We start from the raw sequence: 23,824 nt of genomic DNA, 5'->3' as shown, positions 1-23,824 counted from the left end.
AGTGGAGAATTCCTGATATTCCCACAAGCAGTGGGGACAACCAAACCAATAGGCTGTAGAGCTGTGAAAAAAATAAGAATAAATTGGAAAGATGGAAACACTAGTGGTCAATGAGAGGGCAGAATAAGGTGTATGGTATATATGAGTTTCTTCTTTTTCTAGAGTGATACAAATGTTCTACAAAATGATCGTGGTGATGAAAACACAGCTATATGATGATATTGTGAGCCATTACTTGCATACCATGTATAGAATGTATGCATGTGAAGATTTCTCAATTAAGAAAAAGTTTCAAGCCATTAAAAAAAAAAAGATTCAAAAGTACAGTCCACTGTTTGGATTTTCAAAATATTGTTAAGTCTAAATAAAGCAAGCACAAAAGGGAGTGTAAAACATGTTAACTTCTATGTAAAAATGGGGAGGAAAAATAAGATTTCGTATGCACATAGAGAAATTTTGGAAGGATAACTGAGAAACTATTAAAGGTGGCTACTGTGGTGGAGGGGTAGAGATGGGGTGTTCGGAAATTAGGCAAACAAGAAACAAGAGAAGGAGGGAGAAGTTTCACTGTGTCCTACTTATACTTTGATTTTTGAACCATGTGGATTAGGTCTTCAAAGAATTAAGTTAATTCTTAAAAAGAGACACTGTAGTACAGTGTACTTACAACTCTATAAACAGTATGCATTCATAAAAAACAAGAATACCCCCAAATATTTTTAGAAATATGATTCTGTGGCTTTTTTTTGTCTATATTTTCCAATTTTGGGTAAGGTAACAATATATTTATAGTCTTTTAAACTATTTAAAGTACTAGTTTAAAAGACATTAAGGAAAAAAATCATAGGTTTGAAATAGTGATCTTTATGGTCCTAAATTCTAAAATGCTATGATTCTGTGAATAATTCCAGAATGGAAAAAAAGGGTGAGGAATGGGGAAGACACTGAAAGAAACCAATGTAGCTGCATTAGTTTAGAAATGTTTAGAAAAAGAGATTTATAATCAAGGGTATTATTATATTATTAATCTGAACAATACAAAATGTTAACATCCCTTCAAATACACTCAAAGTGTCATGCTATTAACAATTCAGCAACGTAATTGCAAAATATTAGTTAAGCAACTAAAAGTTCTAAAATCTTTGGACAGAAATAAAGAATTATTATCAGAATAGAACATCACATTGTCAATGTATTTAATTTTCATAACATTCTCATAAGGAATAATCTCATATTCTAAGTGTAATATGAACTGAATGCTCACCTCCCTTTAGAGCTCTGCAAAAAGAATAATCATCATCAGATCCTCGGCAAATAACTTCTTTACGCTTTGGAACGACCATGGAATTGACCGATATATAGAGATTGAAATACAATTTTTTTAGATCTCTCCCTTTAAAAGAAAAAAAGCATCCCATTAGCCCCTTAAATAAGAGTTTCTTTTGTAAATAATGGCTAATATTTATTATACACTTATAATACGCCATGTGCTGTTCATACATTATTTCATTTAATCAATGCAAAACCCTATAGGGTAGGAATAATTATCCTCATTATACAGATGAGAAAACTGAAGTTCTGGTATGAAAACTAGATTTTAATCAAATAAAATGTTCCACAGTAAGAATTATGTACACTACACCTAAAAATGGAGGAACCTTTATAAACTGATTGAGAAAACCATCAAATGAAGACATACAATTTCCAGTTCTAGTCACAGTTCTTCTAAGAAATTCAAATGAAAGGAGAGGGAAAGGAAAGTAAGAGAGGACAATCAACCCATGTCAACTTTTCAAGCGTTTTGATAAGAGATTTTGTGGGGAATAAAATTGAACCTTTTGATCAAAAATTAAATGCACGGGCTATTTTTTACTTACTTATCATCTCCCATTACCAATACTAATACAGAAAATTCCAATAAACAATAAATTTTGTTCACCTCTTCCAAGTTATTCAGTTGGCCCAACTGGAAAAGATATACATTCCTTTTTATAATGAAAACAATTATTGCAACCACTACCACACTGAAAATGTTTTACTAACCAGATCACCATGAGCCACCATAACCATAACCATAAAAAACTTTTCCATCTTTATCTAACTCAAATACTGCTATGTTTAACATAACTTCCAGCTTCTTCCTCAAAACTCTCTCCTTCCTTCTGTGCTAGAGACAGTTTGGCAGGACATCTTGAGCATCTAAACACTATTCCCCATCCGTCACATTGGAAGAAGATCAAAGGTGAATACACAGATGCATTAGCTAGGGTGGTCATCAGTGTTGGTGGAGGCAAAATGTGAAATAATCAAGGAAATGGCTAGGTATATTCTACACTGTAGAATGGTTGTGCAGCAGACTTCTCTTTAAAAGGCAGAGGAAAAATTAAATTTAAATTAATTAAAAATTCATGTAAAAAAAGAGCAAGATTATTATTAACACAGTGATCTCCAAAAAGATCATATTTTCATAAGCAAAAAACAAGTTTTTATTTTTAAAAAAAAGTGTGTTTGAGGTAGGGGTGGATGGGAAATACAGACCTGTATGTTGCACAAAAAAATAACTGAAGGTTGAAGGCTTACCTAATGATTTTAGGCCTAGAACTTGGATTTTGGGGATGATGCAGAGGGAATTTATGGTCAGATTTTTCTTTTAGGAAAATAAGTGGAACTATATAAATATTTTAAAATATAAATAATGAGGGAAAAATTTGAAATGGCACTTGAGGATCAAATGTTAGTATTAGATCCATGTTATCCTGGTTTTAATGGTTATAAACTGCAGTTACCTAGGAGGGTATCTTGTGTATAGGAAAGATACATCTGAGTATTAAGGGGCAGTAGAGCATCATGTCTGCAACTTATGTTTCAGAAATGCTGTTTTATAACCTGGAATTAGAAAAAAAAGTTATCAAGATGTTAGTTGGATTATTCTAAATATTTACTGTCACCTTCCTGCTCTCTACCTTAAGTCACGATAAGGCACTAGAAATGCAGTGGAGGGGGAAAATGCCAAGTGGAGCATTTTGGAGAAATGATTGCAAAAACCTTCTGTAAAAGACATTTAGGGTGCAGTGGGGAAATCTCTGTATGGTCTGGGTATTGGATGATATTTAGGGATTATCTTTTGGGTTGTGAATAGGATTGAGGTCATCTAAGAAAATGTCCTTAAGTAGTTGAGACTCTTAATGAAGTATCTGGGATGAAATGTCATGAAGCCTGGGACTTGCGTGAAATACTTCAGCACAGAAAAAAACATAACTGAAGCAAATATGGGCAAATGTCATTAATTGTTAAGCCTAGGAGATGAGTAAATGAGAATTCATCATAGTATCTTCTCACTTTCCCGTGTACTTGAAAACTTCCCTGATAACATATTTAAAATCGCAAAAAAAAAGCCTCTCTCCTTCCTATGGCTTTGGTGCTACCACTCTCTTCCATTGTCCTCACCTCAGTCTTAGTTTCTTAAACTAGGTGGCTTAAAACAAAAGAAAATTATTATATCACAGTTCTAGAGGAAAAAAGCCTGAAATCAAGGTGTCAGCAGGGCCATGTTTCTCTACTGGCTTCTGGTGGTGACTGGCCAGCACTCCATGACATTCTCTACCTCCATTGTCACATAATGTTCTCCCCTATTCTGACTCTGTTTTCTCTCCCCTTCTTATAAGGACACCAGTTAGAAGACTAGGGGCCTGTCCTACTCCATATAACCTCATTTTAACGCAACTAATCTCATCAGACCCTATTTTCAAATAAGGTCACTTTCTAGAGATTGGGACATCAGCATACCTTTGGGGTGACCCAATTTAATCCACAACATCCTCCAGCCTTTCTCTTTCTCCTCAGTCTCTTTCACTGAGTCCTCTTTCTCAGGGTTCCATCTTCAATTCTCTTCTCTTCTCACTCTGCACTCTCCTTGGTTTTATGTGATAATTCCAAAATCATTGCCTTCAGTCTTGACCTTTCTCCTGAGCCCCTGTCTCATATGCTCACTCAGCATCTCTACTCAAATGTTGTTCACCTACCTTACTTGACAAATCCAAAGTTAATTTCCTCATCTTCATCAGCAAAACTTCCCTAGAATTCCCAAACCCAATAAATTTTGCTAGGTTCTTTTTCATCCCCATTACCACTACCTTAATGCAAGTCCTCATTGCTCTGAGCCTGAATCACCATCACTTGTCTTCAAGTCTCTACTTTCACTGTGTAGAGAAGAAGAACAGCATGGGGTCTGTTTTAAACAGTGGTCCCATGGCCCATTTTGTGCCTGAACCACTCCAAAACAGGGGTACATGTAGCAGTTGGAGTAGCTGTTTTCATGAAAGTTTGTATGTGTGCCTTGAAAGGAAATCTTATCAAGTGTATATACAGACTTTTGAGAAACAACTTTTGGCCTGCTGCCAGGCTTTAGTAGAGACCAAATGCTTAACTTGGGCCACTAAGTTATCAGGAGACCTAAATTGCCTATCATGAACTGGATGTTGCCTGACCTACCATAAAACCATAAAGTTGAGCATTTACAGCAGTACTCCATCATAAAATGGAAGTGGTACATATGAGATAGGGCTTGAGTAGGCCCTGAAAGCACAAGTTACATGAGGAAGTAGCCCAAATGCCCATGGCCTCCACTCCTGCCACATTACCCTCTCTTTCCAAGCCCATAGCTATGGCCTCTTGGGGAGTTCCTTAAGATGAGTTCACTGAGGAAAAGTAAACTCAGGCCTGGTTTACAGATGGTTCTTCATGATAAACAGCTACCAACCAAACGTGGACAGCTCCAGCACTATAGCCCCTCTCTGGAACATCCCTGAAGGACAGTAGTGAAGGGAAATCCTCCCAATGAGTAGAACTTCGAGCAGTATACCTGTTCTTCAGTTTGCCTGGAAAGAAAAATGGCCAGAGGTGCATTTGTGTACTGATTCATGGGCTGTAGCCAAGGGACATGGAAGGAATACAAATGGAAATTTGGTAAGAAAAAGGTGTAAGGAAAAGGTGTGTGGTTCTGATATGGCACCATTCCCTGAGGTGATCAGACTGCTATCTGGTGGCAAGTTGATTACATCGGACCATTTCCATCATGATCTGTTCTAACTGGAATAGACACAAACTCTGGATATGGGTTTGCCTTCCCCCCATGCAATGCTTTTGCCAAAATTACCATCTATGAATTTGCAGAATGCTTTATCCACCATCATGGCATTCCACACAGCAGTACTTCTGATCAAGAAACCCATTTCACAGAAAAAAAAAATGCAGGAATAGGCACATGCTCATGGAATTCCTTGTCTTACCATGTTCCCCATCATCCTGAAGCAGCTGGATTGATAGGATGATGGAATGGCCTTCTATTTAAAAGCAGTTTTATTCAGATAAAGTCACATTTCATACAATCCATCCAAAACGTACAATTAACAGCTTTTAGTATAATTACAGAGTTGTGCATTCATGACCACAATCAATTTTAGAACATTTTCGTGACTCCCAAAAGAAAATCCCCACACCCCTTAGGAGTCATCTCTCAATCCCTTTATCCTTTCTCAGTCCTACATAACCACCATCTAATTCTGGATTAGATTTATTTGTATTTAAGATTTATTTGTATTTAAAGAATACTAAAATATTACTATAAAGTATTAATTATAGTCCATAGTTTGCATTAGCTGTATTTTTCCCATATACCACCTTATTACTAATATTTTGGAATAGTGATGTACATTTTTATAGTTCATGAAAGAGCATTCTTTTATTTGTACTGTGGAATGGCCTTTGAAAGATTCAACCATGGCACCAACTAGGTAGCAACAACTTGAAAGACTGGGCTGATGCTCTCCAGGATGCTGTATATGCTCTAAATCAGCATCCATTCTAAGGTGCTCTTTCTCCCACAGCCAAGAGTCACAGGTCTAGGAAGCAAGATATGAAAACAAGAGTGGAACCACTCACTATTACCCCTAGTGATCCACTAGAAAAATTTTTGCTTCCTGTCCCTGCAACCTAAGGCTCTCCTGGTCTACAGGTCTGCTTCCACCAGTAAAAACAAAGATTCCTTCAAACTGAGAGTTAAGATTGCCACCCAGCCACTTCTGGCTCCTCATGCCTCTGAACCAACAACTAAAAAGGGAATTATTGTACTGGCTAGGATTTTTGATGCTGATTATAAAGGGGAAATAAGACTGCTGCTACATAATGGAGGTAAAGAAGAATATTCCTGGACTATAGAAGATCTTTTAGGGTGTCTCTTAGTACTACCATGGCCTGTAATGGGAAACTGCAACAACTCAATCCAGGCAGGACTACCAATGACCCAGGAACTTCAAAAATGAAGGTTTGGACCACCCTGCCAGGCAAAGAACCATGGCCAGCTGAGGTGCTTGCTGAGGGTAAAAGAAACATGAATGGTAGTGGAAGAAGGTAGTTAAAAGTACAAGCTATGACCATGTGACCAGTTACAGAAATGGGGACTATAATGGCTTGAATATTTCTTCCTTTTGTTGTTATGAGATTGTTTGTTTTATGTAAAGCAAATATATATTTTTTTGTTTTCTTTCCCGTTGTATCCCTTACCAGGAGATAAGCTGTATTAACTTAATGTCAAATAGGATAACAAGTTTTGACAGTGACTATTACCTAAGGACTTTTACCCTATTCTGGGGAAAATTAATATGGCTCCAGTTGTACACAGGACAGTTGAGTATTTTTAGGTGAAAATATGACTGTTATTGTTTTTATTTAGAGATTAAGTATGGTTTAAAAAGATGTGTATGGCCCTGGCGCTGTGGGATCAACAACTGCATCCTGATGAAAAGGGAGAAAAGCAGTGCAACAAAGTATCAGTGGCAGACAGATTTCAGAGCAGAGAGGCTACTCTTGAGGCTGCTCTTAAACAAACTTCAGTTAGACATTGCTACCTATCATAAACCTGCCAAATCCCAACCAGGACCATTCCAGCCAATTCTAAAGAATACCTAGGGCAATATATAAGATTCCACAAGGCTTCTATGTACTAGAGTAACTTTCCAGAAACTTACTACCTCCAGATGGGTCCCTGGACCAAATAAGTCCTGAAACCTAGAGGGCCCAGCCTCTCCATAACATCAGCTAGTTCCATCTCCCTACCCCATAATAGTGCAGACCCTTCCAACATGAAAAAGTTAGAATAGTCATAGTCCAAATGTCCCTATAGAGAAGGATAGAGAGATCAAAGGTGATGGTGGATTTATGCAATGAAGGTAGGGTTTAACAAATGAATGTAATTGCTGAATCATTAAATTGACATTTCTTTTAGTCTCCAGTATCTTAGAGCAGCTAAGTAAAAACCTAAAATTGTGCAACTTCAATCCATGCCAAACTCTGAAATATGTTCTACAACTAATTGTGGTTCTGGGCTTTGAAATTTGTTTTTTTTTTTTTTGTATACATGTTATTTTTCACAAAAAAAAAAAAAAGAAGGAAAAAAAGTCAATTGTGGTGATAAAAAAAAAAGAGAGAGATATGGGTGCCAAGTCGACAAGTGGTAGACTGTGATACTTAAGTTCATGTGTCAATTTGGCCAGGTTATGATATCCAGTTGTTTGGTCAAACAAGTACAAGCCTTATTGTTTCTGTGAGGATATTCCCATGGATTTAGATCATCATTAAGTTTTGCATCTATGGCTCATTGCATCTACAATCAATTTAACAGTGAGAGAAGTTTCATCTAATCAGCTGAAGGCCTTAAAAGAAGTGATGGAGCCAAGATGGTGGCTTAGCGAGGTGTGGGATTTAGTTCGTCCTCCAGAGCAGCTAATAAATGGCCAGAAACAGTACAGAGCAACTGTTGCAGCCACATCAGTGACCAGACACATAGCATACCCGAGTCTGGACCAGCTGAACTGGCTGCGAGCCCCCCTAAAACTGTGAGTTCCCCAAGCCGCAGTGGCCGGCGTCCCTCACCCACAGGCTGCTTCCAAGAGGGGAAAGGAAAGACACTTTACCAGCAGCAGGGGCTGAGCACAACAAAACACCAATTGTGGAGTTAATTAACAAATTCTGACTACTAAAAATGGGCCCCCAGCTCAGCGGAACCTTGAGTAAAAGTGGAGGTTGCTGGTTTTTGCCCTAGCGCAGAGGGGGCAGGGCTGACAGAAAAAGAAAAAAGAAAAAAAAAAACAGTTTTTTGGATCTGAAAAGGTCTGGGACCTACAGGAAAGGAGGGGGCATATAGGACCTGGAGATACACAGAGCAATATACCAACTTAAGCTCTTGATTGGCAAACCTGAGGAACGGGGTCCTGCTCTGAAAAGGATTTTTCTTTTTCTCCTTTGTGGCTGGGTTTCTATGTATTGATTACTCTTTTGATACCACTGCAAGGCTTCTCGGGCTCCACTGCCCCAGGCATAGGCAGAAACAGGCTTGTTTGAGAGCTTGTCTGGAGCCTGTGCCTTCCCCAGGAGAGGAGTGGGACCCAGTTCAGGTGGAAGTCCTCCCTCAAGGAATTCAGATTCCAGGATCTGGAAAAGGGTAGAGATTAAAGCCAGCCTACAACCTCTCCTCTGTCTTCACCATGCTTCCAGCAGGGAGAGTCTGCTGAAGCTAAAGGTACCACATCACCTTATGCTGGCGGGACCTGCAGGTAAAAAAGCACCACATACTGGGCAGGGTAGGAAAAATGCAGAGTCCAGAGACTACATAGGAAAGCCTTTTAATCTGCTGGGTCTCACCCTCAGGGAAAACTGATGCAGATGACTCTTTCCTCCTGAGAGGAGACCAGTTTGATATCTGGGAAAATCTGACTGGGGTCTATAATACCTAAGCAGACCCTCCTAAGGTGTGGGGGAATGGCACCATACATACAGGGCAAGAAACAAAAAAAACAAGAAGGGAAAATTCTGATCTATTAAACAAAACCTAAGCTAGAGGACTAGAACAAGCTGAACTGAATGTCAAGAACTGAATGTCAAAGAACATATAAACAACAAAGTCATGCAGCAAGAAAATAATAGGAAAAAAAAGTGAAAACAATCTCCAGAATAAACTAATTAAGGTAATTAAATGCCCAGATGCCAGCAAAAAATAACATATCACACTAGGAAAATTGGAGAAATGCCCAGTCAAAGGAACACTCAACAATTCAAATGCAATACAGGAGTTGAATAAATTAATTCAGAATGTTCGAACAGACATGGAAAACCTCATCAAAAATCAAATCAACAAATTGAGGGAGGATATAAAGAAGGCAAGGAATGAACAAAAAGATGAAATCAAAAGTTTGAAAAAACAAATCACAGAACTTATGGGAATGAAAGGCACAGTAGAAGAGATAAAGAAAACAATGGAAACCTACAATGTCATATTTCAAGAGGCAGAAGATAGGATTGATGAACTGGAGGATGGGACACCGGAAATCCAACAAGCAAAAGAAAATATAAGGAAAAGAATAGAAAAATATGAGCAGGGACTCAGGGAACTGAGTGACAATATGAAGCACATGAATATACATGTTGTGAGTGTCCCAGAAAGAGAAGAGAAGGGAAAAGGAAGAGAAAAACTAATGGAGGAAATTATGACTGAAAATTTCCCAACTCTTATGAAAGACTTAAAATTACAGATCCAAGAAGTGCAGCGTACCCCAAAGAGAATAGATCCAAATAGACATACTCCAAGACACATACTAATCAGAATGTCATATTTCAAAAAGAAAGAGAGAATCTTGAAAGCAGCAAGAGAAAAACAATCCATCACATACAAGGGAGGCCCAATAAGACTATGTGTAGATTTCTCAGCAGAAACCATGGAGGCGAGAAGACAATGGGATGATATATTTAAATTATTAAAAGAGAAAAATTGCCAACCAAGAACTCTATATCCAGCAAAACTGTCCATCAAAAATAAGGAGGAAATTAAAACATTTTTAGACAAATATTCACTGAGAGAATTTATGACCAAGAGACTAGCTCTGTAAGAAATACTAAAGGGAGACTAGAGACAGATAAGAAAAGACAGGAGAGAGAGGTGTGGAGAAGAGTGTAGAAAGGAAGACTATCAGTAAAGGTAAAAAGAAAAATGAGATATGACATATAAAATCCAAAAGGTGAAACGGTAGAACAAAGCACTGCCTATACAGTAATAACACTAAATATTAATGGATTAAACTCCCCAATCAAAAGACATAGACTGGCAGAATGGATTTAAAAACAGGACCTATCTATATACTGTCTACAGGAAACACATCTTAGACCCAAGGATAAACATAGGTTGAAAGTGAGAGGTTGAGAAAAGATATTTCATGCAAATAGCAATCAGAAAAAAGCAGGAATAGCTATACTGATATCCAACAAATTAGACTTCAAATGTAAAACAGTTAAAAGAGATAAAGAAGGATACTATTATTAATAAAAGGAACAATTCAACAAGAAGACATAACAATCATAAATATTTATGCACCGAGCCAGAATGCTCCAAAATACATGAAGCAAACACTGAAAAGAGAAATAGACACATCTACCATAATAGTTGGAAACTTCAATTCCCCACTGTCATCAATGGACAGAACATCTAGACAGAGGATCAATAAAGAAACAGAGAATATGAATAATACAATAAATGAGCTAAATTTAACAGACATATATAGAACATTATGCCTCACAACAGCAATACACATTTTTCTCAAGTGTTCATGGACTATTCTCGAGGATAGACCATATGCTGGGTCACAAAGCAAGTCTCAATAAATTTAAAAAGATTGAAATCATACAAAACACTTTCTCAGATCATAAAGGAATGAAGCTGGAAATCAATAGTAGACAGAGGGCCAGAAAATTCACAAATATATGGAGGCTCAACAACACACTCAACAACCAATGGGTCAAGGAAGAAATTACAAGAGAAATCAGTAAATATCTCGAGGCAAATGAAAATGAAAACACAGCATATCAAAATTTCTGGGATGCAGCAGTGCTAAGAAGGAAATTTATTGCCCTAAATGCCTATATCAAAAAACAAGAAAGGGCAAAAATTCAGGAATTAGCTGTTCACCTGGAAGAACTAGAGAAAGAACAGCAAATTAACCCCAAAGCAAGCAAAAGGAAAGAAATAATGAAGATTAGAGCAGAAATAAATGAAATTGAGAACATGAAAACAATCAAGAAAATCAACAAAACCAGAATTTGGTTCTATGAGAAAATCAATCAGATTGATGAACCTTTAGCAAGATTGACAAAAAGAAGAAGAGAGAGGTTGCAAATAAATAATATCAGAAATGGAAAAGGAGACATAACCACTGACCTCACAGAAATAAAGGAAGTAATGACAGGTTACTATGAACAACTTTATGCTAATAAACACAACAATGTAGATGAAATGGACAACCTTCTAGAGGGGCATGAACAACCAACTTTGACTCAAGAAGAACTAGACGACCTCAACAAACCAATCGCAAGTAAAGAAATTAAATCCGTCACTAAGAAGCTCCCCCAAAAGAAAAGTCCAGGACTAGATGACTTCACATGTGAGTTCTACCAAACATTCCAGAACGAATTAGTACCAATCCTGTTCAAACTCTTCAAAAAATTGAAGAGAAGGGAGAGCTACCTAACTTATTCTATGAAGCCAACATCACCCCCATACCAAAGTCAGACAAAGATATTACAAAAAAAGAAAACTACAGACCAGTCTCTCTAATGAATATAGATGCAAAAATCCTCAACAAAGTTCTAGCAAATCGAATCCAGCAACACATTAAAAGAATTAAACATCATGACCAAGTAAGATTCATCCCAGGTATGCAAGGATGGTTCAACATAAGAAAATCAATTAATGTAATGCACCATATCAACAAATCAAAGCAGAAAACCATGTGATCATCTTGATTGATGCAGAAAAAGCATTTGACAAAATTCAACATCCTTTCCTGTTGAAAACACTTCAAAGGATGGGAATAGAAGGAAACTTCCTCAAAATGATAAAGGGAATATATGAAAAACCCTCAGCTAACATCATCCTCAATGGGGAAAAACTGAAAACTTTCCCCCTAAGATCAGGAACAAGACAAGGATGTCCACTATCACCACTGTTATTCAACATTGTGTTGGAAGTTCTAGCCAGAGCAATTAGACAAGAAAAAGGAATATAAGCCATCAAAATTGGAAAGGAAGAAGTAAAACTCTCACTGTTTGCAGATGATATGATACTATAGGTTCAAAACCCTGAAAAATCCACAGCAAAACTACTAGAGCTAATATATGAGTACAGCAAAGTGGCAGGTTACAAGATCAACAATCAAAAATCTGTAGTGTTTCTATACAGTAGTAATGAACAATCTGAGGGGGAAATCAAGAAAAGAATTCCATTTACAATTGCAGTCAATAGCATAAAATATTTAGGAATAAATTTAACTAAATAGACAAAAGACCTATACAAAGAAAACTACAAGAAATTGTTAAAAGAAATCACACAAGACCTAAATAGATGGAAGGGCATACTGACTCCATGGACTGGAAGACTAAATAGAGTTAAGATGACAATTCTACCTAAATTGATTTACAGATCCAATGCAATACCAATTAAAATCCCAACAACTTACTTTTCAGAAATAGAAAAACCAATAACCAAATTTGTCTGGAGGGGCAGGGTGCCCCTAATAGCTAAAAATATCTGGAAAAAGAAAAATGAAGCTGGAGGTCTCACGCTACCTGACTTTAAGGCGTATTATGCAGCTACAGTGGTCAAAACAGCACGGTACTGGCATAAAGATAGATATATTGACCAATAGAATCGAATAGAGTGTTCAGATATAGATCCTCTCATCTATGGATAACTGATCTTTGATAAGACTGTCAAGCCAACTCACCTGGGACAGAACAGTCTCTTCAATAAATGGTACCTAGAGAACTGGATAGCCATATGCAAAAGAATGAAAGAGGATCCATATCGCACACCCCATACAAAAATTAACTCAAAATGGATCAAAGACCTAAACATTAGATCTAAGACCATAAAACTGTTAGAAGAAAATATAGGGAGATATCTTGTAAATCTTATAATAGGAGGCAGTTTCCTAGACCTTATACCCAAAGCACGAGCACTGAAGAAAGAAAGAAAGAAATGGGAAACTCTTCAAAATTAAACACTTTTGTGCATCAAAGAACTTCATCCAGAAGGTAAAAAGACAGCCTACACAATGGGAGACAATATTTGAAACAATGTATCAGATAAAGGTCTAGTATCCAGAATATATAAAGAGGTTGTTCAACTCAACAACAAAAAGACAGGCAGCCCAATTACAAAATGGGTGAAAGAATCGGACAGAAACTTCTCAGAAGAGAAAATACAAATGGCCAAAATGCACATGAAAAGATGCTCAAGGGAAACGCAAATCAGAACCACAATGAGATATCATTTCACACCCACAAGAATGGCCATTATCAATAAAACAGAAACGGACAAGTGCTGGAGAGGATGTGGAGAAAGAGGCACACTTAACCATTGTTGGTGGGAATGCCAAATGGTGCAACCTCTGTGGAAGGCAGTTTGGCGGTTCCTCAGGAAGCTAAATATAGAATTGCCATATGACCCACTAATACCATTGCTAGGTATCTACTCGGAGGACATGAGGGCAAAGACACAAACAGACATTTGCACACCAATGTTTATTGCAGCATTGTTTACAATTGCCAAGAGATGAAAACAGCCAAAATGTCCATCAACAGACGAGTGACTAAGCAAACTGTGGTATATACATATGGTGGAATATTATGCAGCCGTAAGACAGAATAAAGTTATGAAGTATGTAACAACATGGATGGACCTTAAGGACATTATGCTGAGTGAGAGTAGCCAGAAACAAAAGGACAAATACTGTATGGTCTCACTGATATGAATTGACATTAGTGAATGGACTTGGAGAATTTTGGTTGGTAACAGAGATCATCAGGAGCTAGAAATAGGGTAAGATATTGGGTAATTTGAGCTGAAGGGATATAGATTGTGCAACAGGACTGATTATAAAAATTCAGAAATGGATAGCACAATACTACCTAACTGTAATACAATTATGTTAGAACACTGAATGAAGCTGAATGTGAGAATGACAGAGGGAGGAGGGCTGGGGGCACAAAATGAATCAGAAAGATAGGTGATAAAGACTGAGATGGTATAACCTAGGAATGCCTAGAGTGCATAATAATAGTGACTAAATGTACAAATTTAAAAATATTTTTGCATGAGGAAGAACAAAGAAATGTCAGTACTGCAGGATGCTGAAAATAGATGATAATTAATATTTTAAAATTTTAACTTATGTGTAGACTAAAGAAAAAAATGTTTATTTGGTACAAAATTTATATTTCGATTAGTGCAGTCCCTAATATAACTTATGTGGACAGCTTAATTGAACACCATAAATACATGGAACCTTAAGTATAAGATTTTGTATGTTTGTCCACAGCGATGTCTCGATAAATCCCAGATTTCATTCACTGATTTGAACAGTGAATGAAAAAGTATTTGCAAAGTCCCCTTGGAGGAATGGTGAGAAAGGGGGAAAATTTAACTTCCCCAAGTGGAGAATTCTTGATATTCTCACAAGTAGTGGGGACAACCAAAGCAATAGGCTGAGCCCTCAATCCTGGGGTTTGTTCATATGAAACTTAACCCCACAAAGGATAAGCTAAGCCCACTTAAAATTAGGCCTAAGAGTCACCCCTAAGAGAACCTCTTTTGTGGCTCAGATGTGGCCTCTCTCTCCAGCCAACATAACAAGCAAACTCACTGCTCTCCCCCTCTCTACGTGGGACATGACTCCCAGGGGTGTGGACCTTCCTGGCAACGTGGGACAGAAATCCTGAAATGAGCTGAGACTCAGCATCAAGGGATTGAGAAAACCTTCTTGACCATAAGGGGGAAGAGTGAAATCAGACAAAATAAAGTGTCAGTGGCTGAGAGATTCCAAACAGAGTCAAGAGGTTATCCTGGAGGTTATTCTTACACATTAAATAGATATCACCTTTTTTTAGTTAAGGTGTAACAGAGAGGCTGGAGGGAACTGCCTGAAAATGTACAGCTGTATTCCAGTAGCCTTGTTTCTTGAAAATGATTGTATAATGATATAGCTTTTGTAATGTGACAGTGTGATTGTGAAAACCTTGTGTCTGATGCTTCTTTTATCTACCTTATCAACAGATGAGTAATACATGTGGAATAAAAATAAATAATAGGGGGAACAAATGTTAAAATAAATTTAGTAGATTGAAATGCTAGTGATCAATGAAAGGGAGGGGTAAGGGGTATGATATGTATGAATTTTTTTCTGTTTTCTTTTCATTTCTTTTTCTGAATTGATACAAATGTTCTAAGAAATGATCATGATGATGAATATACAATTATGTGATGATGTGAATTAATAATTATATATGTAGAATGGAATGATCATACGTTGAGAACATTTGTGTTTGTTTATTGTTATATATTTTTAAATTAATTTTAAAAAATGAAAAAAAAATCAAATGCTAGGCATGCCATGGTGGCTTAGCAGGCAGAGTTCTTGCCTGTCATGCTGGAGACCTGGGTTGGATTCCCGGTGCTTGCCCATGCAGAAAAATAAATAAATAAATAATCAAATGCTTCTGTACCTCAAAAGACTTAGTCAAAAAGGTGAAGAGGCAGCCAGCTCAATGGGAGAAAATATTTGGAAATCACACATTGGACAAAGGTTTGATATCCTGTATACATAAAGAAATCATACAACTCAATAACAAAAGAACAAACAACCCAATTATAAAATGGGTTAAAGATAGGAATAGGCATTTTTCTGAACAGCACATACAAAGATGACTCAAAAGCACATAAAGAAATGCTCATTTTCATTAGCTGTACAGGAAACACAAATCAAGACTACAATGAGATACCACTTTTCAGATATAAGAATGGCTACTATTAAATGAACAGGAAACTATAAATGTTGAAAAGGATGTAGAGAAATTGAGACACTTATGCACTGCTGGTGGGAATGTATAATGGTACAGCTGCTATGGAAGACAGTTTGGTGGTTCCTTAGTAAACTAAATATTGAGTTGCCCTATGACCCAGCAATAGCACTACTTGGTATATATCCAGAAGAGCTGAAAGCAATGACACAAACAGACATTTGCACACCGATGGTCATAGCAGCATTATTCACAATTGCCAAAAGATGGAAACAATCCAAATGCCCACCAACAGAGAAGTAGATTAACAAAATGTGGTATATACATACAATGGAATGTTATGCAGCAGTAAGACAAAATGACATCCTGAAACACATGACAAGATGGATAAGCCTTGAGGACACAGTGCTGAGTAAAATGAGTCAGATACAAAAGGAAAGATACTGTATGACTCCACTTTTATGACCATGGAAAAGGACAAATCAGAGGCTTATAATACAGAATATAAGAGACTTAGAGAGACATGGAAGCTAGATATGGGTGATCAGTTACTAATGAGGTTGAACTCAAATGGAAGGGAATAGATAGAAGTGACAGCAATTCTCTAGTGGGTCTATAAGTTATATTACCATATCGAAGGTGAACAAGGTTGAAAAGAGTTGTATAGACCTATCTGTCCCACTGATTAACTCTAGAAATATAAATAAGTTCTTGCAAGAACTACTTCAAAGGTATGACTTGTCTACAAAGAATATTTAAGTCCAGGGTACCGGGGGAAACTGCTATTGCATGCTATGGGCTATGTGCTATGTTTAACAGGAAACACAGCAACAGCAGGGTAAATGATGGGGGGAGGGGAAGATTTAAGGGGAAGTTCAGATTTCCTATTTGGTGAGGATGTGTTTATTGGTTATCCTTCTCTTGTGAACAATAAAGTTATCTAAAATTAAGAATGTTGTTGGACCAAGGACTTTGAGTATAATAAATAATGCCTAATAAATGCAAGTGGCTGAAGTATGCACCAACTGAGAAGAAGATTGGCGAATGATGGATATTGTTCTGCCGCAAAAAGGAACAAAGTTGTGTGTTATGCAACAATGTAAATGAACCTGTAAGACATCTGGAGAGGCAAAATATGCCAGAAACAAAAGGACAATTATTGTATTATTTCCTTTAGAATATGCTTATAAGAAAACAGGGGCCTAGATTGTAAGCTTTTATAGCAGACACATTCAGTCCAGAGCAGTAATTATTAACCCTGGATTTTGAGAGGATGTTTTATATATCTATAACCTGGTATTTAAAGATAAGAATAAAGCCAATCAGGTCGGAATTAAGGTAATTCAGAACACAGGGGTAAGGAAGAGGTTGTCTATATTTTAGAACTGCACCCACTCTTTGAGACCAAAGGACAAAAGGTTTATTTTGTCCAGAACCTAAGTTTTCTGTAGCTTATAATCTAAGTCCACCTGTCTGGATAGCTCACTTGAACAGTTGAATCACAGGGAGCTGAAAATAATAATGAGGGCCTTTAATCCTGTGTAGCTTAATGTAATGCCTGGATACATACTAGAATATATTAAGCATATAATCAAAAAGTTTTAGCAAAGTCCTTTGAAGGATGGGAGAAAAAATATGGAACTATTAAACTTTACCATCAGGGAATCCCCTGATACTGTGTCAAACATTAGGCCCAAATCAATAGGCCAAGCCCTTGATCTTGAGGCTTGTCCTTGTGAAGCTTATGTAGGTAGTGGAGAAGCTTAGCCTACCTATTGGCATGCCTAGGACTTACTTCTGGAGGACCTCTTTTGTTGCACAGATGTGGCCTCACTCTCTCTAAGCTCAACTCTATAAGTGAAATCGTTGCCCTCCCCTCTATGTAGGGGTGAAAGTCTCCCTGGCGGTGTGGCACCATGGGATCAACAATTCCATCTTGACCAAAAGGGGGAAAGAAGTGTAACTAATAAAGTATCAGTGGCTGAGAGACTTCAAATAGAGTCAAGAGGCTACTCTGGAGGTTGCTCTTCCGCAAGCTTCAATTAGACCTTGTTATCTATCATAACTTGCCAAACCCCAAACAAAACCATTCCAGCCAATCCTAAAGAACACCTAATGCAATATATAAGATTCTACAAAGATTCCATGCAGTAGGGTAACTTTCCAGAAACCTACAGCCTCTAGATGGGTTCGTTCCCTAGACCAGATAAATCCTGAAACCTAGAGGGCCTAGCCTCTCCATAACATCAACTAGTTCCATTTTCCTACCCCATATTATTGACAGACCCTTCCAACATGAAAAAGTTAGAATGGCCATAGCCCAAATACCCCTAAATAGTTAGACAGAAAGAGCAAAGGTGATGGTGGAGTTATACAGAAAAGGTAGGATTTAACACGTGAATATGATTGCTGAATCATTAAATTGATATTTCTTTTAGTCTCCAGTATCTTAGAGCCGCTAGAAGTAAAAACCTAAAATCGTGGAATTGCAACTCATACCAAACTCTGAAATCTGTTTTACAACTAATTGTTGTGCTGTGCTTTGAAATTTGCCTTTTTTGTATATATGTTATTTTTCACAAAAAAGAAAAAAAAAAGTTGATTGTGATGACAAAAACAATATGTATTCCTACTGGCCTCCTATATTCTGGAGCAGCTAGAAGGAAAAATCTGAGCTGATGATATAGTAGCCCATGACAAAGTCTGGGATCTGTCCTGTAATTACTTGTTGAAGAGTGCTTTGAAAACTATTGCTTTTTTTCTTGCTTTGCTTTGTATATATGTTACATTATACAATAAAAATATTTTTTATAAAACACCTTGGTAATGTTAACATTTTCTATGCCTTTAGGTTTCTCTAGCTCTTCTTCTCTGACCAACAATTCACTTGAACTCATCTCTTCAGTCTCTTCTCTCTTAACTTGTGTACTTGGAGGCACTTTTGATTTTGGTCCTACATCAATGAGGAAGCTGGCCCAGAGTTCGTCCTCCTTTTTTTCTTGCATCCTCTGACCCAGTGCCCTTTTCCTGCTCTGCATTTGTGTCTTCCTCCTCACTGCTGCTTCCTCAGATTCTGCCTTGGACTCTTCTCTTCTTCATCTTCTAATGAGAGGCTACCTTCTTTCTCTTCCTAGCTGGAATGCTCTGAGATATTTTTTTCCCATTTGGTTTTCTGGGTCTGCTCTTCACCATTCACTTCATCTTCCTTTACTAATTCATTTACATCTTTACTATATTCTCTAACCAAAGGCAAGGACTTCTCTTCCTCCTTCAAGGTGGAGAAGTCTTTGGAGTCCAATTTCTCCATGTCACTATCACTCAACCCACAGGACCACAGCAGCCATCCCCAATAGCAAAGTGCAAGGAAGAAATCTATCATGGGTATTTCTTGAAACCTTTTCATTGATCCGTAAAAACAAAAATTGAACTTACTTGGAATGAACTGAAGCTCCAATTGTCCTTTGCTTCCCTTCAGTGTTATACAAGGTGTAAGATTAATTGAAATAGGGTAGTTCATGTAATCTAAATGAGATAAAGATAATATCAATAAATTATGATGTCATTTCTAATTACTATTGTGAAAATCAGTCACCAAAGGATACCTTTAGAATTAAAATTCTATAATGAAAAAAACTAAAGGGTTAAAAATACATCCCCCCACAAATATTTTCATACAATCATTTGTTCCATATTGGAATTTTTTAGTCTGTCTTTTTCTATACTGCCCTCCTTATCTTTTTTGTGTGTTCCATTGCCTCAAAATAGAAAATACACAACAAGCAATTAGAGATCTAGTAAATTTAGAATGAATGAATGAGTTAAGCAATGAATCTTCCTAAAGAGGAAGTTTGAATAGAGGCACGGAGGAAGAGCTCATAAAAGCACTGAGGAGGAAGAAGGGATAGGGACTATATCAGTTTTTTTAATCTCTGTCACTCACTGTATTGAGTTAATCTACAATAAAATTCTCATAGAATGAGCTGGGTTAGCAGTTATTTCACTTAACCATGGATATTCACAAACATTTGGCCAAGATGTTCATACCTGCATGATTTATATAACAAAGGGAAAGGAAGGGAAGGGAAGGAAAAAGAAGAAATACAAATCTCTGGAAGTGTTTATATAAATAAGTTGTGGTACAGCCATTTTTAAAAATAATATGCAGTCATTAAAAGTGAAATTGTATGTGACTAAATGATTGTGAAAACCTTGTATCTGATGTTTCTTTTATCTATGGTATAGACAAATGAGTAAAACATATGGATTAAAAATAAATAATAGGGGGAACAAATGTTAAAATAAATTTAGTAGATTGAAATGCTAATGATCAATGAAAGGGAGTGGTAAGCGGTATAGAAAAAAAATAGGGGAAACAAAGGCAAAAATATATTGCGTAGATGAAAATACTAGCAGCCAATGAGAGGGAGGGGCAAGGGGTATGGTATGTATGAGTTTTTTTCTTTTTTCTTTTTATTTCTTTTTCTGAATTGATGCAAATGTTCTAAGAAATGATCATGGTGATGAATATACAACTATGTGATGATATTGTGAGTTATTGATTATATATCAATATATATAACTTTTTAATTTAATGGAATGATCATATTCCATTCTAAGAATGTTTGTGTTTGTATGTTGTTATATTTTTAAAAAATTAAAAATTAAAAAAAGAAATTGTTTTAATGACAGAAATGTTTATAGTATATTATTATTAAATAGAAAAAACTGGTTACCCAATAGTATAAACAGTAGTTCCCATTTGAAAAAATATATATCTTTATAAATCTAGTAGAGCATATACCAAAACTCTCAGTGGTTAACTCTGTGTGGTAGGCTTATGGTAATTTATTTTCTTCATTTTTTAACTGTATTTTCAAAAGTTTGTACAATTAATATAATTTTTTGTATATTAAAGGTTTTCTTATTGGTATTGAAGATTTTTTGCAGTATTGAAATGTGGACACTTTTATATGCATTACCAAGCACAATGTAATGTGTCTTTTCCTTTCCTGCCATATGCTTGTTGAATATCATTTGCATGAGGAACAAGCCTCTGGAGCAGAAGTAGAGAACAAGTTAACAGCAGTAAATCACCAGAGCTATGTTCAGTGCTGTACTAAGACCTATTTTCTGTTTCCAGTTAAGATTCCCACATGTCTGAAGTTGGTCAAATTATGATGAAAACAACATTGATTCAATCCAACTAGACAAATGTTTAGAGAGCCCTATGGGTGCCCAATGTTGGGTCAGGCACCAGAGTAAGGCGTAGCAGGGAAGAGGTAGAGAATGGGAAGTAGCAGCATAAAACTTAGTCCTTGCATCAGGAAGCTTATGATTTTCTGGGGAGACAAGCTCAACACACATAAAATAATTGTATGTAAGAATCAAAAGAGACTATAACAGTATATAGCATGTGATTTTAAGTAACATGATATTTGCAAGGGGTTGTGGAACTAATGAAAAATAACTTCATTAATTTAAATTTACCATGTATATGGTAAAGACCTACATTTGGTTTATAAAATACAGAAGGTGGTGACCATGTTCAACAAATGCACAGAACAAGAGTCTCCAATTTCCCCTGCAGTTGCAAAGGTGGGCACCATGGCATTTTTTCCCACTGAGCTCAGCCTGAGAGTCCTTAATCCAACATTTCAGGCAACTGCATTTCGTCCTGGAAATGAAACCACTACCACTCAGAGTGTTGGCAGTGAATGTTAGCTGAGATCAAGAAAGGAAGAGATCAATGTTGACTACAGTTGAACCATCATACCACTTCATTTTACTTCTTTAATGGAATTAATGCATTACATAAATACAGTTTCTTCTGCCAGGATTGCCCTTGTCTCCTCAGTCTGGAAACTCCTCCTTCTCCTTCAAAATACGCTCAAATATCATCCCCTCTGTTGCACCCTCCATGACTCTTCCGTACCTCCTTGCCCTCACAGTCACAAACACACCATCATTTACATACTTGCTCATTCTGCACAGGTCATTTCTAAATGTTATTATAATTGTCTGTTACATGTCCGTCTTCTTCATAAAAGTATCCCATGCCTGAGGACAGGAAGCATGTCTTACTTGTTTTTCATGTCTTTGGAACATAGTACAGCACTTGGCTCATGATAGACAATAAACATATGTTCATTAACACTTTCACTTGGCACCTAACGTGTGCCAAGCATTGTCCTAGGCACTAGAGAAACAACAATAAACAAGACAGTCATGGACTCTGCCCTTGAGAAACCTCCATTCTAGCAAGAAAATTAAAAAGCAAACGATGGAGAGTGTGTGTGGGAATGGAGAAGTGGGAAGGGGGCAAAGATAATTCAATGACATTACTTGGCAAGTGGGTGATGGGAAGGAACCAGCCTTGAAGGCTTTAGAAGAAGAGAATTTTAATCAGAAGGATTCATAGTAAGTGCAAAGGCTCAGAGGTAAATGTGATATTGATATGTTCAAGTAACAGAATAAAAGGCCAGTATGAATGGAAAACAATGAGTTGGGGAGAATCATAAGAATCAGATAAGGAGGCAGGGTCCATGGCCATGTGGGGCCCTGGTGTAAAGTTGGGATTTTACTCTGCAGTGACGCACCACTGGAGAATTTTAAGCAGGGGGAGGGTTGTGCATTGAATTGTGTCCCCCCAAAAAAGATTTGTCAAATTCTACCCCCAATACCTGTGAATGTGACCTTATTTGGAAATAGTCTGCAGATGTAACAAGTTAAAATGAGATTGTACTAGATTAGGGTTGGCCCTACACCCAATATGATTGGAGTCCTTATACGAAGAGACAAATTTGGACACAGCAATGGAGACACATAGGGAAGAAGGCCAGTAAAGACAGAGGATTGGAGTTATGTTGCCACCAGCCAAGAAAAACCAAGGATTTCTGGCCATCACTAGAAGCTTGAAGGGGCAAGGAAGGATTCATTCCTAGAGCCTTTGGAGGGTGTATGGTCCTGATGATACCCTGATTTTGGACTTCTGGCCTCTAGGTTGTGAAGGAATAAATTTCTGTTGTTTAAGCCCCCCAGGTTGTGGTAATTGGCTATGACAACCCTGGGAAAGTAATACAGGGAGTAACATTATCTGATTAACTTATATTTTGGAATGATCACTCTGGCCTCTGCTGAGAACAGATAGTATGGGGGCAAGAATAGAAGTGGAGAGACAATTTAAGAGGTTGTTGCAGTAGCCAAAGGAGAGATGAAGGCATTCTAAGCAATAGTAGAGGATGACGAGAAGTAGTTCGATTTATAATATATTCTGGAGATAATGAAAAAAATAGGTATTACTGATAATTTGGATGTGTGGGTCAGGGAAAGGGATAATTAAGGATACCCCTGGTTTGGGACTTGAGGAATTAGGTGGATGATGAGATGGAGAAGACTTAGGAATAAAGAGGCTTAGAAAGATATAAATCAAGAGTTCTAGCTCGATATTGTTATTAGACTTCTCAGAGGCCATGTTGAGTTTGTAGAATAAATGAATGAATACTGGTAACTATACATAAGGAAGACAAAGTTGGTGTACAGACTATATTTTAGTTAATCTTTTTTTCTCTCAGCTTTCCCTTGCATAGTGACCAAACACAATGCCTGTTGAATAAAGACTTGTTAAACTGAATTAAACTGAACTAAATTGACAAAGATCCATAGGACAAATAGGATTTTTGATGGGCTGTCAAGGGTTTACATGAAACAGGAGTAATGACAATGATATTCCATGTTAAAGAACAATATATGCACAATTGAAAAGCCAGTAAAGAGGCTTATTTGCTTAGAGTGGAAGGACATGCCAGATCTCAAGTTAAACATGCTAATCAAGGATAACCATACTACAATGTCACATCCAGTCAGTCAGCAGATACTGTAGGCCTAATCTTCAGAATATTTTCAGAATATTCTTTTCATCATCTTCCCT

General features: G+C 37.1%; 1 protein-coding gene and 1 pseudogene across 1 annotated transcript in view; both read right to left on the bottom strand.

Moving 5' to 3' along the window:
• The window catches only part of LY96 (lymphocyte antigen 96), a 38,575-nt gene that overhangs the window by 9,361 nt on the left and 5,390 nt on the right, over window positions 1-23,824 (bottom strand). The window contains exons 2-3 of the mRNA XM_077167018.1: window positions 19,330-19,419; window positions 1,265-1,393 (exon numbers count right to left, since the gene is read on the bottom strand). Of these exons, the coding sequence (XP_077023133.1) occupies window positions 1,265-1,393; window positions 19,330-19,419 (219 nt within the window). The remainder of the gene's footprint in view (window positions 1-1,264; window positions 1,394-19,329; window positions 19,420-23,824) is intronic.
• On the bottom strand, window positions 16,694-19,323 carry LOC143688744 (craniofacial development protein 1 pseudogene; annotated as a pseudogene).

The sequence above is a fragment of the Tamandua tetradactyla genome, chromosome 6 (assembly GCF_023851605.1).
Source record: "Tamandua tetradactyla isolate mTamTet1 chromosome 6, mTamTet1.pri, whole genome shotgun sequence".
In the NCBI taxonomy this organism is placed as follows: domain Eukaryota; kingdom Metazoa; phylum Chordata; class Mammalia; order Pilosa; family Myrmecophagidae; genus Tamandua; species Tamandua tetradactyla.
Note: the sequence above shows the minus strand (reverse complement) of the source record. Positions and strands in the feature narration are given on the sequence as shown.